The sequence below is a fragment of the Orbicella franksi genome, chromosome 14, assembly GCF_964199315.1.
Source record: "Orbicella franksi chromosome 14, jaOrbFran1.1, whole genome shotgun sequence".
NCBI lineage: Eukaryota > Metazoa > Cnidaria > Anthozoa > Scleractinia > Merulinidae > Orbicella > Orbicella franksi.
The window spans coordinates 11654082-11670841 of record NC_138158.1 but is presented as its reverse complement, the minus strand read 5'-3'; the positions used below and the strand labels follow the sequence as shown (position 1 = coordinate 11670841).

General features: G+C 37.1%; 1 protein-coding gene and 1 long non-coding RNA gene across 2 annotated transcripts; one reads left to right on the top strand and one right to left on the bottom strand.

The window, feature by feature from the left end:
* Positions 1-4664: 4664 nt before the first annotated feature.
* Positions 4665-16620, top strand: LOC145467705 (PDZ domain-containing protein GIPC3-like). Its single transcript, XM_081451308.1, has 5 exons — positions 4665-5031; positions 7037-7403; positions 11020-11156; positions 11447-11528; positions 13196-16620. Exons 1-5 carry the CDS (start codon positions 4666-4668, stop codon positions 13345-13347), a joined length of 1104 nt encoding a protein of 367 aa, XP_081307434.1. The 5' UTR covers position 4665; the 3' UTR covers positions 13348-16620.
* On the bottom strand, positions 8460-11026 carry LOC145467771 (uncharacterized). Its single transcript, XR_014042112.1, has 2 exons — positions 8777-11026; positions 8460-8696 (listed from the first exon to the last, which is right to left on the bottom strand). It is a non-coding gene; the product is annotated as an uncharacterized LOC145467771 (long non-coding RNA).
* Positions 16621-16760: the final 140 nt, after the last annotated feature.

The window sequence follows — 16760 nt, the reverse complement described above, 5'->3', positions numbered from 1 at the left end:
CTAGAATTAACGAACATACAAATTTATGTATTCATAGCCAGCGCAGACTAAAATTAACCTATAGGGCTTCAAAAAGCTCTCAAGTGTATTTAGTTGAGAGAAAACCGTCGTTGGGGGCTCTTGTTGAGGCAAGGTGGGCTTTTCGGCTTTGAATCAGCTGTAAATTAGCCACGAAACTTTGCATGTGCCGAACCTAGTGCATAAATTATTAACGCATTTGACAAGTAAACTCTTTTTTCACTTTTTGAAAACAGTATTTTGACACAGTTTCCGTCAGGTTAATTGATTGATTTCAGCGCCTGAATCAACAGGCGCACATTTGTTAGTTTGCGTTGGCCACAATTAGAATTAAGTTTAGGTCGGGAAACGACATTCCGCGTCTAAACTATTTAGTCTCTTATAAGTAAACAGAAACTAGACCACACATGTATCACATGTATTTAAACGTTCGTTTAAGCGTCACGGTCTATTTAAGGTAAAATCGAATCCTGGACTGTCGATCAACTCTCAAGTGACTACTCGACAAGGGACGGGAACTTTCTTTGATCTACAGCGTATATACTCATATTTAAGGTGGCCAAACACAGTTTTTGCACGCGCTTTTGCTGATGCGATTCAGCGCGCGCACAAGGATTGCAAAAAAACAAACATGCCGTCAATAGAGCGATCACTTTATTTGTCCAATGCCCGCATTATCTGTGCTATTTTTCTCTATAATTGAACGCAGTGTATTGACCGTTTTAATCTTTTATTGCAAAGATATGTTACAAAAGGTAACGATGCAAAGAACCCAGCAATTCTCAGCTTTTTCGTTTTTACCGAAAGAACCCAATTAAATGCATTAAAAATTGCGATTGAATAAAAAATTGCTTTCTCGGAAATACGTCTTTTCCTCGAGAACCACTCATTAGAATTTCACGAAATTTGGCACAAAAATACTTTAGGAAATAAGTAACTAGAGTATTGACAAAAATTGAACTTTAACAAAGGAAATTCTGGATATTCCAGTGAACCTTCAACAAGGGATAATTAAAGATCTCTCTGTTAAATTATTATCAAAATGGTGTTAACTTGTGAGTATTGTTACAAGCTTGCTGCATGCAAATTATAAAGAAAATCTAATGACTAGATTTCTACAAAATCGACAAAAGCGATTTTAGAGGCCCGTTTATATTTATTCATGAATGAATGAAACATAGGTATCAAAAACTGTGTTCAGCCACCTTAAACCTCCCGACAACGGTCACCTCTGTATAACAACCAGCTACTTCCGCTCAAGATGGTCTCCGTAGGACGTCTTCAACACGTATAGCAAGCTCAAAATTAAACTCACTGCAGTTTTCAGAGTGTCAAACTGAACAGAATAATTAAAGAAAGTCAGTGGTTATGCTGAAAACCATAGTCATATAGATGGCGAGATGGCAAAATAAATATCAGCAATCAAAACGAGCGGCACACTGACAAAACCAGAACAAGCAACTGTTCTCACTTTCCCTTTGTGAACTGTTAATCGTGGGAACAGTCAAAAACCCAGTCTTCTCACCATATAGTTATCGTGACTTCAATTCCACGCAGTCCAAAATTTTCACAGATTTTCTAACAATAGTCTAACAGTAGTATTCAAACCTCTTAACAGTAAACTATATTTCTCTGAGAATGCTAGCCGATTCCACTGAAGTCATTTTGCTTTTCTATTTGACGAATTTCCCAAGCTTGAGCCCCCGGGGGGAGAGTACTTCCTACAAATATTTGGGCAGTTGGGACGCACTTTAGTAGCCGTTGCCGTTGTGGAGAGGTGGCCGTTGTAGAGAGGTTAAAATAAGAGTGAATGTATGGACTATCCGCCGGGACAAAAAAAGTGGCCGTTGAAGAGAGGTGACCGCTCGTGGATGTTCGACTGTAACATTATGCGTTTCCATGCAAAGTTTTGGTCAAGTGTATTCTTGATGTTTTCGCAGTCGAACTGCATGGCTTCATGTTAGTCCTAGCTTAGCTTTTTTTTGCGAACTTTTCAAACATCGAGTGAAGATATTGTTTCCCGACTAAGTTAGTAAACATACGATAATAAGAAAAGAGATGCCGAAGCAGAGTCAATGTTTTTTGGTAAATACCGTCAACTGCCGCTTTTAAGCCCATCCACTGAGTTGTAGGCCCATTTACCTGTAAACCAAATAAAAACAAAAAAATTTATTTCGATCAACATATGCAGCTATAGCTCATTTCGAAACGGTTTTTTTTTTATTTTACGGTAGCTTGCTAAAGTTTGATCATGACTGTTACTCATGAACTCAGCTTTATGGTATGGTATCGTATAAAGCGTATTGAAATGGATTCAAACATTTTCAAAAGTAATGCACATCGGTATCTGGAAACTCGCAAAGACGATGTTTGCAGGGAAAACTCATTGAAAGAAGGCTTGTTTTTACTTTACTTTATCCCTTCAAAAAAAAATGCGATCTATTTTCATTATAAAAATGCAGGAGCTCATCACCAGGGATGTGCAATTATCCGTGAGCGGGCAAGATGAATCAAATCCTGCGCTGTGATTGGCTACCCGAGCGGGCAAGATGGAGCTATCTTGCCCGCTCGGGACTACCCGCCGTGTCCCGCAAGATAAATTTCCCCGAAAAGCCATATAATAAATCCTTTATTGACCATGCTTGTTCGGTCGCCAAGCAATTCCATCTAACTGGATTAAAACTTTGAAAGGCAAATTACAGCCGCATTCGAAGGAACCTACAAACATGGATAGAATTCCCCTTGAGAAGCTCTCTTGCAAACTTGCTACTAACTACCTTGTTGAAAAGAAGTTCGTTTCTGCCACCGCCGAAAAAAGACTGAAAAGAGCTAATTTGAACGACCAGCAAATTTATCAAACGTACATGATGCCTTTCAAGGCCACTAAAGATATTCAACTCTCGATGTTTCAGTTCAAGATTGTACACCATATTTTACCCACCAATGCTGCATTACATAAATTCGATATTAAAGAGCACGACCGCTGTCATTTATGTGCTGAAAAGCAAACAATTACACATCTCTTCGTAACTTGCCCCAACGTCCAGCTGTTTTGGACAGAGTTTACTGATTGGTGGTACAGAAAAAACAATACTGTAATCACGCTCTCTGAAGCACAAATACTTTACGGCATCACAGACACCGTGCCTCTGTGTCTCGGTTTAAACCTCTGTACAATAATTGCAAAATATTATATTTACACCGCTTCAAAAAATGAGGAAGATTATTTCTTAGACGCTTTCTTGGCTATCCTTAAAAACAAAATAGAAATAGAAACTAGCAGAGCAAAGGTGCAAGTTAAACTGTAAATATAGCTAAATATACTGTAAATTGTCGCTTTTTTGTCATTTTTTTTTTTTTTTGCAGTTTTCACTAGTTCTAGTAACCGTAGTAAAAGTTTGTAGTAATTGTCCGCGATTAAAAAGTAGTGTAACGTAAGCGGTTTAAATAATACTGTTGTTCCGTCAAGCATTGTAATTAGAGCAAGTTGTAATTAGCGTAAGTAGCTGTATTGTTGTAGTTTTATACGTAGTTTTTTGTAATTAATAATGTAAGTATGCGTGCTGTAAAAAATAGATAATTAATAATAATAATAAAAAAAAAAAAAATGCTTGTTCGGTCAAGATGGCTTGATATTGGCTTCGTTCTTTTTTTTGCGAGTTTATGCACCTCGACTCCGCCTTGGTCCATAAACACGCAAAAAAAGAACTTGGCCTATATCCAGCCATCTTGACCTCACACTTGGTCAATAACCCATACATATTCTTGTCACGGCGTTTTCTCAGATCGATCTATTTTTAGTTTGAATTTGCCGCGAATTCAGACCCCTGCAGGAACCTCAGTGACCAATCACAAGCACGGACTTAAATGACGTCATCGTTTCACCGGAAGATTAAAAAGAAAAACAACTTACCGATCGCAACTGACCTGTTTCGCAGGAAAAGAATCCTAAAAGTAGACCGGTCTGTAAAAATGCCGAGACATGGGAATTGCACGCCCCTATAGTGATGGGCTCCTGAAAAATGTCAATAACTTAAATTTACTTAGGCCCAGTTCAGACGCCGAACTTTTCATGAGCCGAACCTAATACGTTGAATTAAGTACATGAAAAGTTCGGCGTCTGAATCAGTTAAAAACGGCTATTTGAATTTGGAACGGCTCAGCCGTTCTTCCCGCCTAGCTCAGCCGGGAATTTCGGCTTTCGAACGGCTTTAATTCAGACGTCGAACTTTTCATGAGCCGAACCTAATGCATACACCTTGTCTGAAAACCGCTGATGTTTCGATGTGTTTTGGTTCGAACTAAATTAAGTTCGGTGAATTAAGTTCGACGTCTGAATCAACAGGAGTACTTTTGATAATTTGGGTCGGTCCAAATTCGAATTAAGTTCGGCTCATGAAAAGTTCGGAGTCTGAACTGGGCCTTACCTTCGAAGGTTTCTATTAAACCTTCTAGGCCCTTTTGTATTAACCCACGGCGCTGCTCTATTGCTCTTGTGTGTCGCTCTTGATCTTATGCTCCTCTTTTCCCCAACTCTCCCGGCTTAATCTCACAAAAGACTGGGGATGAGTTTGCGGTCGTTCACGGGAGATGTGGTCGATTACAGATGTTTAGTAAATAGTACTCTAAATTTTTTTCGGTTTAATAATGCCGCTTTTTAAGAAAGGAGGAGCAAACTTCAGCGATTCTCGTAAAGGTGATGGAGATAAGAAACAATCAAGTAATCGATTTTCTGGTGTTGGAGCGGATAACAGTTCACATAAAAACACAGTTACACAGCCTCCTGTTCAAATCCCGGCGCAGCAGCAGACTTCCAATTCAAATGCTTCGAGAATCCCTCCTCAGCCACAACCCGAGTTAAGACAGCAACCAGCACCACCTCCTCCTCCTCCTAAGTTTGTATTTTATTGTCAGTTGGCCCATGGAAGCCCTACTGGAAAAGTGGAAGGGTTTACTAATGTAAAGGAACTCTACCAGAAACTCGGGGAAGTATTCAAAATTCAAGCTAATGAGGTTAGTGAACCAACTAAGCTTAAGCTTATATCTAACATTAGCCCTCTTACTGTATTAATACATATAGGCTTAATATCAGTAGGATTCTGATAAAACTGATGCTTGAGACAGCTGTTTCTTTTCTGTGGAGAGATTCAATTACCTTAACTTTAGAGGTGGCTTCTTTGTTACAACTGATGACGGACTGTCTCGATATCATTGTTGCATTAGCTTAATCTTATTTGGAACTTAAGCAATAAGTTAAGGTCATGTTCATGCATGTCCTGCAAGCTGAATTAGATTTTGTAAGTTACGGTTTGTATTTTTAGTTACCTATCTTTTAGACCTTTTAGCATTAGGATTTGATTCTTGTTTAAAATTAACTCTTTCAAGTAAGTGCAATTTATTAGGTTAAATGGTTTTCTTATTATACAATGCAATACAATAAAATCAAAATTTATTATGTAAGAAAACATAAAAGGAAACGTCAGAGGTTATCCCTATCGAGGACATTCCCTCCTAAAAAAGAATTAATATTCACAATCTAAGGGTGAAAACATCAGAGAATAAAATTAAAAATACAATTCAAAGCTAAGAGACTTACATGTATATTAAAGAGCCTTCTCAGTTTATCTCTAAAAATGTTAAAATCATTCGCTTCTGCCAAATCCTTAGGGATCTCGTTCCACTCTTTAATAAAATAAATTCTGATGAAAACCAAGTGCTTGCTATGTAAACAAATAATAATGTTATGTAGTAAGGATGGCTACATCATTGTTTCCTGGTATAACCTTACATAGGATTGTAGTCACATCAAACATTGTATTAGATGTGTACCGTGCTGAGCAAGTTAATACTTATATTAATTTTATGTATTCATTACAGTTCATAGCTGGTGAAAAATATACATAAAAAGAAATGTAAAATGCTTATATATATACTGGTATATAAAAAATGAAGGGAAAAAATTATCAAATTATTAAAAGTAGCCATTGGAGGCTTGATAGAGTCCAAGACCTCATACTGGTTGAGTTTCATTTGCCTTAATGAGTTATTAACTTATTCGTGTAGGAAATGTATGGTGGACTGCATAAGAAGCCAGTTGCTAGGCAACTGCATTTCATGTACACCACACATATATATGTACCTGCCTACTGAGACTACACGATTCTTATGCCTAAAGTGCAAGATTTATAACTGCAAAGTGGATGGGTGGTAACAGAAACCTAGTGGACTGATAATTATTACTCTGGTTCCAGAGGTTTTCTCTTTTCTGTTTCTCAGTCAAATGTAAGCTGGGAAGTGGGGAAAATGAGTCACTTCATGACTATGGAGAGAAACTTCCCATTTGCTCTGACTAATGATTGTGACAGCTTTGTTGCTTCAGAGGCAGAAGAAAGAAAGAAAACTTCTGGTTCCATGGTTGAGGAGTATTAAGTTCCTCTGCAATGCTAAAGCAGATCATCTTTAGTCATCATCATGGGTAAACTACGAGTAGGTAGAAGGGGGGTTGGGGGCAGTGGTGAAATGCTTTAAGATCAACTGGAGACTAATGAACAGGTAGTGAAACTGACAGAATCCTCTCATCCACAATGGTGTGTTTTACCGTTATTATTGATCTTTGCTATTTGCAATTGTTCATATTATATTTAATCCAATCACAGCATGTATGAATAGTTTCTAAAACTGTGATCACATGTACTACTCTGGAGCACATGTAAATGTGTTAGAAACTGACATTAAATGGTGATATTTGTTGGTGGCGTTGAAGTGGTGACAAATTTTCTCAACAGGAAGGTTGTGTCATTGTTTCACTGTCATGCTGTTGATTTGGAGTTAAAATCGATAGTTGGGAGCAGTGGCTATTACAGGGCTGGTACTAATTTTTGACAGCAGTAATAGAAAAAGGCTGTGTAAGCTGAGAGTATTAACGGATCTATGCAATGTTATGGTAACAGGCGTAATGGGAAACTTGTTTTGATGCGCAATGATTTAAACCAAGAAAATTTATTTCTTCTATTTATAGATCTTGTTCTGCACACTAAATACGTTTAGAATAGACATGGAAAGGTTACTTGGAGGTCAAATTGGACTTGATGACTTTATTTTTGCACACACAAAAGGACAACGGAAAACTGTGAAAGTACTTAAAACAAGTCCAGCTTTGGGTCTTACGATAACAGATAATGGGGCAGGAAGTGCATTTATCAAGCGCATCAAAGAAGGAAGCATTGCAGATGAAGTGGCTCAGATTTGTGTTGGAGATCATATTGAAGCTATAAACAACACAGCTGTTATTGGTACAAGACACTATGATGTAGCACGGATGTTACGAGAGCTTCCAGTGGGAGAGCAAATCTCTTTTCAGTTAGTTGAACCAATGAGAGGCTTTGGTAAGTTCAACATCATTGGAGCTGGATGCTTCTTATTACTTTTATTTTTTGATGAATACAGGCTTTGACAAGTGAACATTTTCCACTCTAGAGTAACTCATGACCAATAGCAGACATCAATTTATTTTACTTGTATTTCCAGATTAATATAGTTTGGTAGAATGATAAATTCCTCATCCTCATCATCATCATTATCATTATCAATATTGTTTTATTTATTCATTAACTAGGTGGCCTAGGCTGAGTTAGTTTTTACTTTACTCAAGGTTTTTTTTTATCCAAGCCCCCCTCCCCTCAATAAGCTGGCAACTCCTCAGCAAAACTTGGAACATACAACTTTTGATGTTTAATTGTCAGTGGTTATTGAAATGTTGATGTATTTAAAATGGTATGAATAATCTGTTCCTCTTTTACTTTAGTGTAAATATATTGAATTTAGTTTCCTTTTTATGTCTAGGTATGCAAGACTTATAAATACATATAAATTTGTATATGTCATCATATGGTTTTTCTCGTTCAATTTGGAATAAATTTGCAGGAGTGAGCTTTTTGAAAAACTCCTAAGTACAAATTTATTCCAAGAAAAACCGTATGATTACTTATTAATAAATATAAACATGAAAATATTCGCGTGGAGGAAGTGCTGGAAGATCTTTCTTGAAGCCATTTTTTTCTCATTTGAGGAAACGTTTTTCAAAGTCTCTGCACAAAATTTTCGTCATCATTTTACCAGATATCATTGGCTGAGAAAATTTCGTATTGTCTTTCAGCCAATCATAATCCAGAATTACGATGTGTAATTTGTACTGGTGTTACACTTTTTGTACTAGTGTTACACTTGAACTTCACTATTCTTGGCCAATCAGAATCGAGCAATGTATATAAATTTCCTTTTTCTCCTGATCATCACTTTGAAAAAATAATCATATTAGCTACTTTCGTTAATATTCTATGAATTTTCAAAGTTTATAAAATTGCCCTTTTCCATGTTCACGACAAAAAAATAGCAGAGAATGGAACGAGTTGGCTTCTGACATCATTTCAGGAATAACAATATTTTGTTTCTGAGAGGAACATATGCGAACATGCGATAGTGTGTGTCAAAATCGTTGCAGAATGCAAGGAAGATGTGTTGTTGGAGGCTGTAGCAATACAGGATGCTTAGGATAGAGTATTCCTCTTCATTCAAAACCTCTATCTCAATGAAACTCGACCAGAAATGAGAAAAAGACCAAAGAAGTGGCCTGATCTGTGCGAAGCTAAGGCCTGGGAGCCATCAAGGATTTCTTTGATCTCAGGTTCGCCGCTACTGTAAAAACCTAGAGAATTTCATGGCCTGTGTATTCTTCTCTATCTCTAGTGAAAAGTTTGACATTGTCAAGGTACTGCATAACACATGAATTTGGGATAAGCTGGAAGCCATCTGACTATTCTGAGCTCAAACGATCCTCCGAGTCCCAGACCGAAATAAATAATGGAAACTATAGTTGAGGAAATTATACGGTAAATTAAATGCATCGCGTTTTTTGTACTCGAAATGGAGACTTTTCTAAACAAATAATAAATGATAAAATCTGAATCGCATATAACCCAAAAATGTTTTGACAGCGCTCGCAGCTCAGTCAGAAGTCTCCTGAGTGTTTTAGCCCAGTTCCCAAAGTGACATCACTAGTAGCCCGACCCAGATCCCACTTTGCATGGTCGTGAACATAGAAATTACAAGTTCAAACCCCTGTAGAAATGAAGGGATTTTATCAATTGAGATAATACTTTCTCTGAAGTAATCAGGGAAACTAGGAGATTTTATTAAGGGAAAAAAATTGGGGGGATAGTGGGCCTTGAAACACTCACATATAAGAACCTATGATTTCAGGGCTCAGGCTGATCAAATTCTTATTTACTGGGTACTTAGTGAGAAATCAGCCTGAAAATTAAAATGTTCTTAATACTTGTCTCGGAAATACTATATATTATACATGTACATTACTAGAGGTATATCGGCTACAAATACAAGCCATATAATAGCAGAGGTTTAAAAATTAATTAACATACAATGTTTTATTACTAACACTAAAACATAAATGTAAAATAAAGATAAATACATGTTATTACTAATATAATACCATAGTACTTAAATATGAGAGCTTTGTATTCTTATTCTGGCATCCTCTTTCTTTTTATTTAAGAACTTGTTTTACTTATCAGGCTGAATTGGTTCTCATATACCGACCGGTCTATATCGTGCTTTACTGGCCAACTTCCAGCCTGATGGTCTTAATCCACTTGTTCTTTTCTGTGGGTGTTTACCGTATGTCATTCACACAGTATTTTCATCTTTTTAGTGTGAGATGGCTACTCGTGTGTTCTGTTTCCTTTTATTTACAGAAATCCAAAGGAAATGTATTAAATACTGGCAATGCAATGAACTGCCAATGTCACAATGTTAATAATGCAGAGTTGTTATTGCAATACAAAGAATGATGCTGGTGAATGTTTCTCACAATATAGTAAATGTTGCACATGTTTAAGATGTACCCGTAGAACATATCAACTGGGAAATTTTGAGTGCATACAGTATTTCTAGATCGTTATCAGACTATGAGGTCAGGTGGTCATGTATTCTATTTACCATGTGTGGAATGATGATCAGCTGTGATTGTCATGCATTGTCATGAAGTTGCTTTTGTTTTTGTCTCCCAAGTGTTTTTCCCCCTCTGAATTAAATAATATGTAGATTTAGGCCAGCCTAAAAGCATAGCTCCTGGGCCAGGTTGTTCAGAACCGATTAAGCTAACCTAGGAAAAGGTAAAATTTTGATTTGATTTTTTTAACTTTGAAGTGAGGTTTTCTGTATGTTGTTTAACCTTCTGTTTTGAGCTTTAAAAAACCATTTGTATAGGGGAAAAAAGTTATAATTCGGTTAACTTTTAATCCTGGGTTAGCTTTAACCAGCTTCCGAACAATCCTGCCCTGTTTTCAACAAGTTCACCTGACATGAGCCCGCAATCCAATCGAAAAAGCCAGCACTTGGTCAGTGGTCAACTTCAGAAAAGTACTTCACCTTAATGAGCTGTAATCTTGAGCCTGTGATATGGTCACATGATACTGGTCAGCAGATACCTTGCTTTGACAGGTGTCAATTGATCGTAACATGGATGTCCAATATCAAAGGAGTGCACGGTAAACCAAGAGTGCATGTCTCTGTCAACCTATTACTTTGGAGTATGGCCGCCATGTTGCATGACTCCGTCGTCGCCGTCGTTGCTGTTGTCCTGCGTACGCGCCCACGAGCAATACCGCTAGCCATGATAACCATGAGAAAATCAACTCATGGGTTCCCTTTTCTTTCCTATATGAGTATGGGGCTCTGCTATAATAATAATTAGCTCAGGAGTAAAAAACGGTGTAATCTTTCTTACCCCGGGTAATTGAAGGAGTTTTTAAGGCCCAGCAGACTTTTTCAGGCCTCTTGGTGTACAATTTGTGAAGTGAAGTTAACATTTTTCAATACAAAAGAAACAAACCCAGGACACAGCCTTAAGATTTTAAATATGTTTGAAGGAGTTCCTTGTCTCTTTACAGAAACATGTCCAGAATTCTTGTGATTATTTTGCAGAGGGTATTGGCCCGAGAACAGCAAGTCGTGGAGCAAGTTCTGTGGCTGAATCCCCAGCAGCTGCTAATGCAGTGGGAAGTGGAAAGGCAACTCTTCGACTGCGATCCAAGGGTCCACCTGTTGTTGAGACTGAAGAGGTATTGTGCTGCATTTTGGTAACATTAAATTTTGTAATCACATCAGAGCTCAGAACTGTAAAGAAAACTACCAATTTTCCACAGTAATTTTATCATGTGGTCATATCATATGATGTTTTTTGTTTGTTAAGGGTTATGCTTTCCATGGGAGGAGACTATATTGTTTTAAAAGTTTTGAGAATAAACAATATCATTCTGCTATCAGGCAATTGAGTGTGTTAAAATGAAATATCCTAAGATAGCTGTGTGGCTAACTTGACTTTATAAAATCAACCATCTTTAATCTGTAGGCCCCAGCATGGGAAGTCAAAGCTGCTCAGAAAATAGATGACTTGTTGGAAAGCTTCCTTGGAATAAGAGATCCAGATTTAGGTATACTGTTGAAAATTAAAGATAATGAAATATTTTAAAAGTTATTTAGTGTAATTTTAATTACTGAAGTTCAAGAAAATTAAATTGACATGATCCCAGTTTCACTTATCACCAAGGCTGAAAGTCACTCCACATTTACTACATGTACTTATATCCGAGACTGATGTCATCATGTGGAAATCTTACCCAAGTAATGTGATTTTACATTATCTCTTTTGTGAAGTGATACCTTCACAATCAGTCTGTATTAACATGTGATTAAAATAGTAGTGCAGGAATGATGTAGTGATATTTTTACACTTTACGGATGATACATTGATTATAGAAAAGATAATTATGTAACTATGGTATGCTGATTTGCTGATTTCTTATAGTTCCAAAAAAGATATATTGGAGGGGGGATGGGAGACTTCCATAGTAAAAGGTCAGGGATGTTTGTCATCTCGCTTAGGGGTATAAATCAATAATTCTGGTCTCACTTAGGGTGTTCGTGACAAAAGACCACTGTTTTTAGCCTTCAAAGTATCTTCTAGGGTCAACTCGAAGAAATAATAGCTGAAAAACACTTTTATCTCTGGTTATAGGCTAGATTTCCACCAGTCTCTCAATTTCGGTCTACTAGCATGGGCTCCTTTCCTGAACAGCAGCTGGTAATCAAGCCTAGTCCTTTTTAAGGTCACTCCACTGAAATAGAACCTGCACCGAGATTTTGTGAAACTTTGCCTATTGATTGTTTATATTATAGGAACTTAAATTTTGAAATAAAAATGAGGGGTCCCCATGTTCGTTTAGGAGCAGTAGCACCTTGTATATACCCAATAAATCCTTATAATAGCACCATGATTGTAGTCATGATTGCTTGCTAAATTCATGTTTCTGACGATTGTTTTTTGTTCTACCCTGAGAATTGGTCCATATTTATTTTACACAGAGAAATTTATTACTCAATTCAAAACAACAGGAAAAAAATGGTAGTTAACCATACTCATTTGCGAGAAAATGACAATTTACCTCTGTGGCGAGGTCCAGCCGTAAAGAAAAACCCGCCATTTTTTTATGCACACGCGCTAATCATGCGTGAAATTATGTGCAGTAGGGATGCACAATGCAATACTGGGGAATGACCTTAAGTGACTTCTTTTAGGAGTCAAATAAAGTTCAAGCCACGCCCAGATTGGTCTCCTTTTGGGGTTTACTTTAAATTTTCTGATGAGCATCCCTGACCTTTTCATATGGGAGTCCCCTGCTGGGGATATAACATCAGTATTGTATACAGTTTGTTAATAGTAGGCTTCTATATATTAAATGTCCCCAATATTAGTAGAGGGGTGTTTCCCCTCAGCTGGGTAAACTTTGATGCTTTTTAAAATTCTTTTTGATTGATTGATTGATCATATTTCTAGTGTTGCTGTGATGCTTAAAATGTGCTGTCACCGTTTCTTCCATTCTGTGATTGTTTTTTCATTTCTGTGGCTACTCATAAGAGGTTGTGATCAACCAAGCGATGTCTCTATCTGTGTTTATAAGATCATTGCCTGGTGAATTCCCTTTTTCTCTTTCTTTGCAAAGGAAAATTGAAGCAAAACAGTTTGTTGTGTGAATGAACAGAGATAAATTCAGTATTTTATTTATAATCATGCTCAAGATAATCCGTTTTTGTTTCTTAGCTGAGACACTGGTGATGAAGGGTAAGTCACTTTCTAATCCAAGTGATTTTGCTGTTGCTGTGGATGAAGAATTTTCTGACTTCCAGTTCCCTGATGACTTTGTATTTGACATTTGGGGAGCAGTGTCAGATGGAAGAAGTGGACGATTATAATAATTATCACATTACATTCAAATTTAATAGAGAAAGTAACCTTGTGGTACAAAACTGGAAAATAGAGCAAACGATATACATGTAAAGTATGTACACTATGTGTAGATACAGATTAGTAATAGTAATCAAATCAAGTGGAGTACAATTTAGGAAGTAATGGAGCAATTAATTTCAAAGTCAGACAAGCACACAGCATGAGGCAAGTTACAATACTGCACAAGGTCTAATTACTAAATGATCTACATACCATTAACAAATTTTCAGATTAAGAAGTCTTAGAACTCATGAAAAAGTCAGTAGTATTTTCCTTGAGTTTTACAATCATTAGGGAAACATCAAGGAGGAAACCATTTAAGTTCACATAATTGACACACAAATGGTGTAGTTGTCCAATTACAAGTATCAAATTTCAAAAAGGTGTCATTGGTCACCTGTAATTGGACAGATGGTTTGCTGACTATGTGACAAATAGCAGGGGTTTCAATAAGACACTGTTACTGTTAGTCTATCTCTGCCTATAAGGTCCCTTACCACTTTCTGTTAAATTTCAGTTGCAAAATTTGTAAAAAAAACAACAGCAACAACAACAACAGCTGAAAGTTGTAAATTCCATTAAATTCCTCACTGTTCATCCTAGAATAACTAAAACATCAAAGTGATTGTCTTTTTTAGTAGCTGTTGATTATCAAGTAAGTAAAATAATAATGAACAGGGGAGAAGTAGTAGGTTTTCAACAAGGATTGGTTTTGCAACAGTATCAATTGAAAGATTTTTATTGTTAATGACCGCCATCTTGGTACATGTTAATCTAATCATGTAGTGATAGCTGCCTACTACACTATCAGAAGCTGCTTTGAACAATTTTATTAAAACCCATGCAGATAGGCATGCCAAGAAACAATCAGAATTGAGTATTTCATAGATATGATTAAATCTATTAGACCCCAGATAGAACTCCCTGAAAATTACGTGTGTGTTCTAGATTGGGAAACAACATACCAGTAAGTCTACCAAATTACATTGTATATTATATTGTCTACCAAATTATGTTACATTAATCAATTAATTAATTAATTAACATTCTTTCATTTATTATGTCTTCATTAACTCATCTCATTTGACCCTTTCACCTTCAGAGTGAGTAATGTGTTGTCAACAAGAGTCACTATATCTTTTGGTGAGCATTTAATTGAAAATTGATGTGAACAGTAATTTTCTGTGGTAGTGTTATGATGCCCTTTGGTGTGATCTTGTGCCATGCAAAAGATAGTTACGTCCAGCAGTTAAAAAATTTTTTAGCTGTTCTCAGTTTCAAAATACATTTTATTTTCCTCACTTGTGAAGGAAAAGGTTTAACTGAGCATGCTCTAACCTTAGGTAACACACTTTCTGTAGCATGCAATGATGCCAAACGTTCTGTAAAAGAAGACTGAGTTTTAATAGCCTGCGAGAGGTGGAAATTATAGGGTAGGAAATGGTGGTCATCACTGTGTTGCTGGCTTTACTTCAATTTTAGCACTGCTATGCATTATAAGGTATCAATAAATGAATAGGTTTAAGTTCATATACAAGTTAGGTATGAAAGTTAGTCTAGACAAGTGTTAGCATGTTAGTATTATTTTAGATTGTCATTCAGTAGACTAGCTGGTTAGTTCTATGTGCAACTTAGCCTGCAGTGCAGGCGTCTTATTGGGGCGAGTTAGCATTACAACCTTGCGACCACCATGTTAGACGGTGGGGGATGGGGGAAGGGAAAAATGAAGAGATTTTCTTCGCTCCACCCCCTCCCCTATCCTTCCTCTTGCCTATCATTCACCCCCTTGGTAAAACTTTCTTTCTCTCTCCAGTCCTCCACTGCATGAAAAATTCAAGATGGCGGCTAAACTTTTCACAATGTGAGCGCTCACTCGAAAAAATCTCGCCTGCTCTGCAGGCTATGTACAACTATATAACGTCATGTTTATATTTTGAAAAACAGTTATGCCAGTCTGAGTCAGTGTATGACCATTTTCTGGCTGCATGATATTGATTATCATAAAAAGAAGCTCTGCTTCCTGCTTTGCATAGTAGAGTAGGCCTAGTAGATCTAGCTTTTATTTGATTATTTCCTATTGAGTAAGGAACCTCTATTTGCAGTAAATCTTTTGTACATGTTCTTCACAGGTTTGTATTTATTCCCAACGTTTTGGACGAGGAAAGCACAATCAGTTAATAGATGAACAAATCACTGTAACATTGTATGTGGTTGACAATCATATGATCATATGACACTGTGTACTATAGGAAGTTGGTAGAAAAATAAGAATGTCTAGCCTGGAGATGAAAAGTCCATTCTTGGGGTATAGAGGGTATACAAAAAAGTAAAATAATTATAGGAAACTTGCGTAAAATCTTTCAGTAGTCTGAATGATAGCCATTTGCCAGCGAATAACAGGTTAACTATAACAAATAATCATTGACACCGTACCAACGGAAATGAGCTAAGCCAAATAAAACTGGAACTTTTCATATTATAGCTGAGTTATTGCTTTAGCATGAAAGAAATATGTACGTGAAAAACTGTTAAAAACGCCTTGCGTTATTTGTAAGGGTGCTAACTATCAAAGTGGGTATGTTGGGGCTCAGGACTGGTTGCTCGTGTAAAAAGCGGTTTTGGTACCTCTTGGGGCGTTCAGCCTCAAAAGGTCCACAGCAGGAGCTTTTGCAGTACCTTTTATGGTATTAGTAGAGTTTTAATGTGTTGTTTTAGAATTGATACCTCTTGGGGGGTGAAAAAATTTTAAGCCAAGCCCGCAAAACAGGAGCTTGGTACCTCCTAGGGGTTCTTTGGAGCACCCAGATCCTTTATATATGGGAGTCCCCCTGCCATTGGGGAGACTGCTCGGTTTTTTCCACACCCGTCCACAAGCATTTGAGACACTTGCAGGCTTCAGAGGTATACCGACAAATGTTCTGCAGACATTTTGGCCTGTTCTTAATCAGCAATTACATCATGTTAATTTTCTGCCTCTTTCTTTTTGTATGTGTTAGTGTCCCTGTCTGTGCTTTCGTTGCTAATGATGTTATTCAAGTTTTGAGTTAAATTAATACCATAGTAAAAATTTGTCACCAAAAAAACATTCAGTCAATATCATTTTATTGTATCTTTATATTAAGATACAAAATTAGACAAAGAACCACTTCGCATGTGGCTACAGACCGTCTCTGACTTATTCAGCTGCATATTCCCGCTTATTCAGGGCACAATGGGTTAGAATTGCGGTCGTTTCGCCCGATCTCAAAATCGTTTCGCCCCCCAAAAAAAGGCAATTCTCCCAGACCAAAAGTTAGTTTGCCCGAAGGTTTGTCATAGTTGAGCTCCGGCGGCCCAAAGGGCCAACAAGCAGAGCACCATACCTATATAGGAAAAAAAA

Bases quoted from the DNA above. Each gene is read 5' to 3' on its own strand.
- LOC145467705 (XM_081451308.1), top strand. From the start codon at position 4,666: ATGCCGCTTTTTAAGAAAGGAGGAGCAAACTTCAGCGATTCTCGTAAA. The intron at 7,404-11,019 runs GTAAGTTCAACA...ATTATTTTGCAG, and splicing joins TGAACCAATGAGAGGCTTTG to AGGGTATTGGCCCGAGAACA. The intron at 11,529-13,195 runs GTATACTGTTGA...TTTGTTTCTTAG, and splicing joins AATAAGAGATCCAGATTTAG to CTGAGACACTGGTGATGAAG.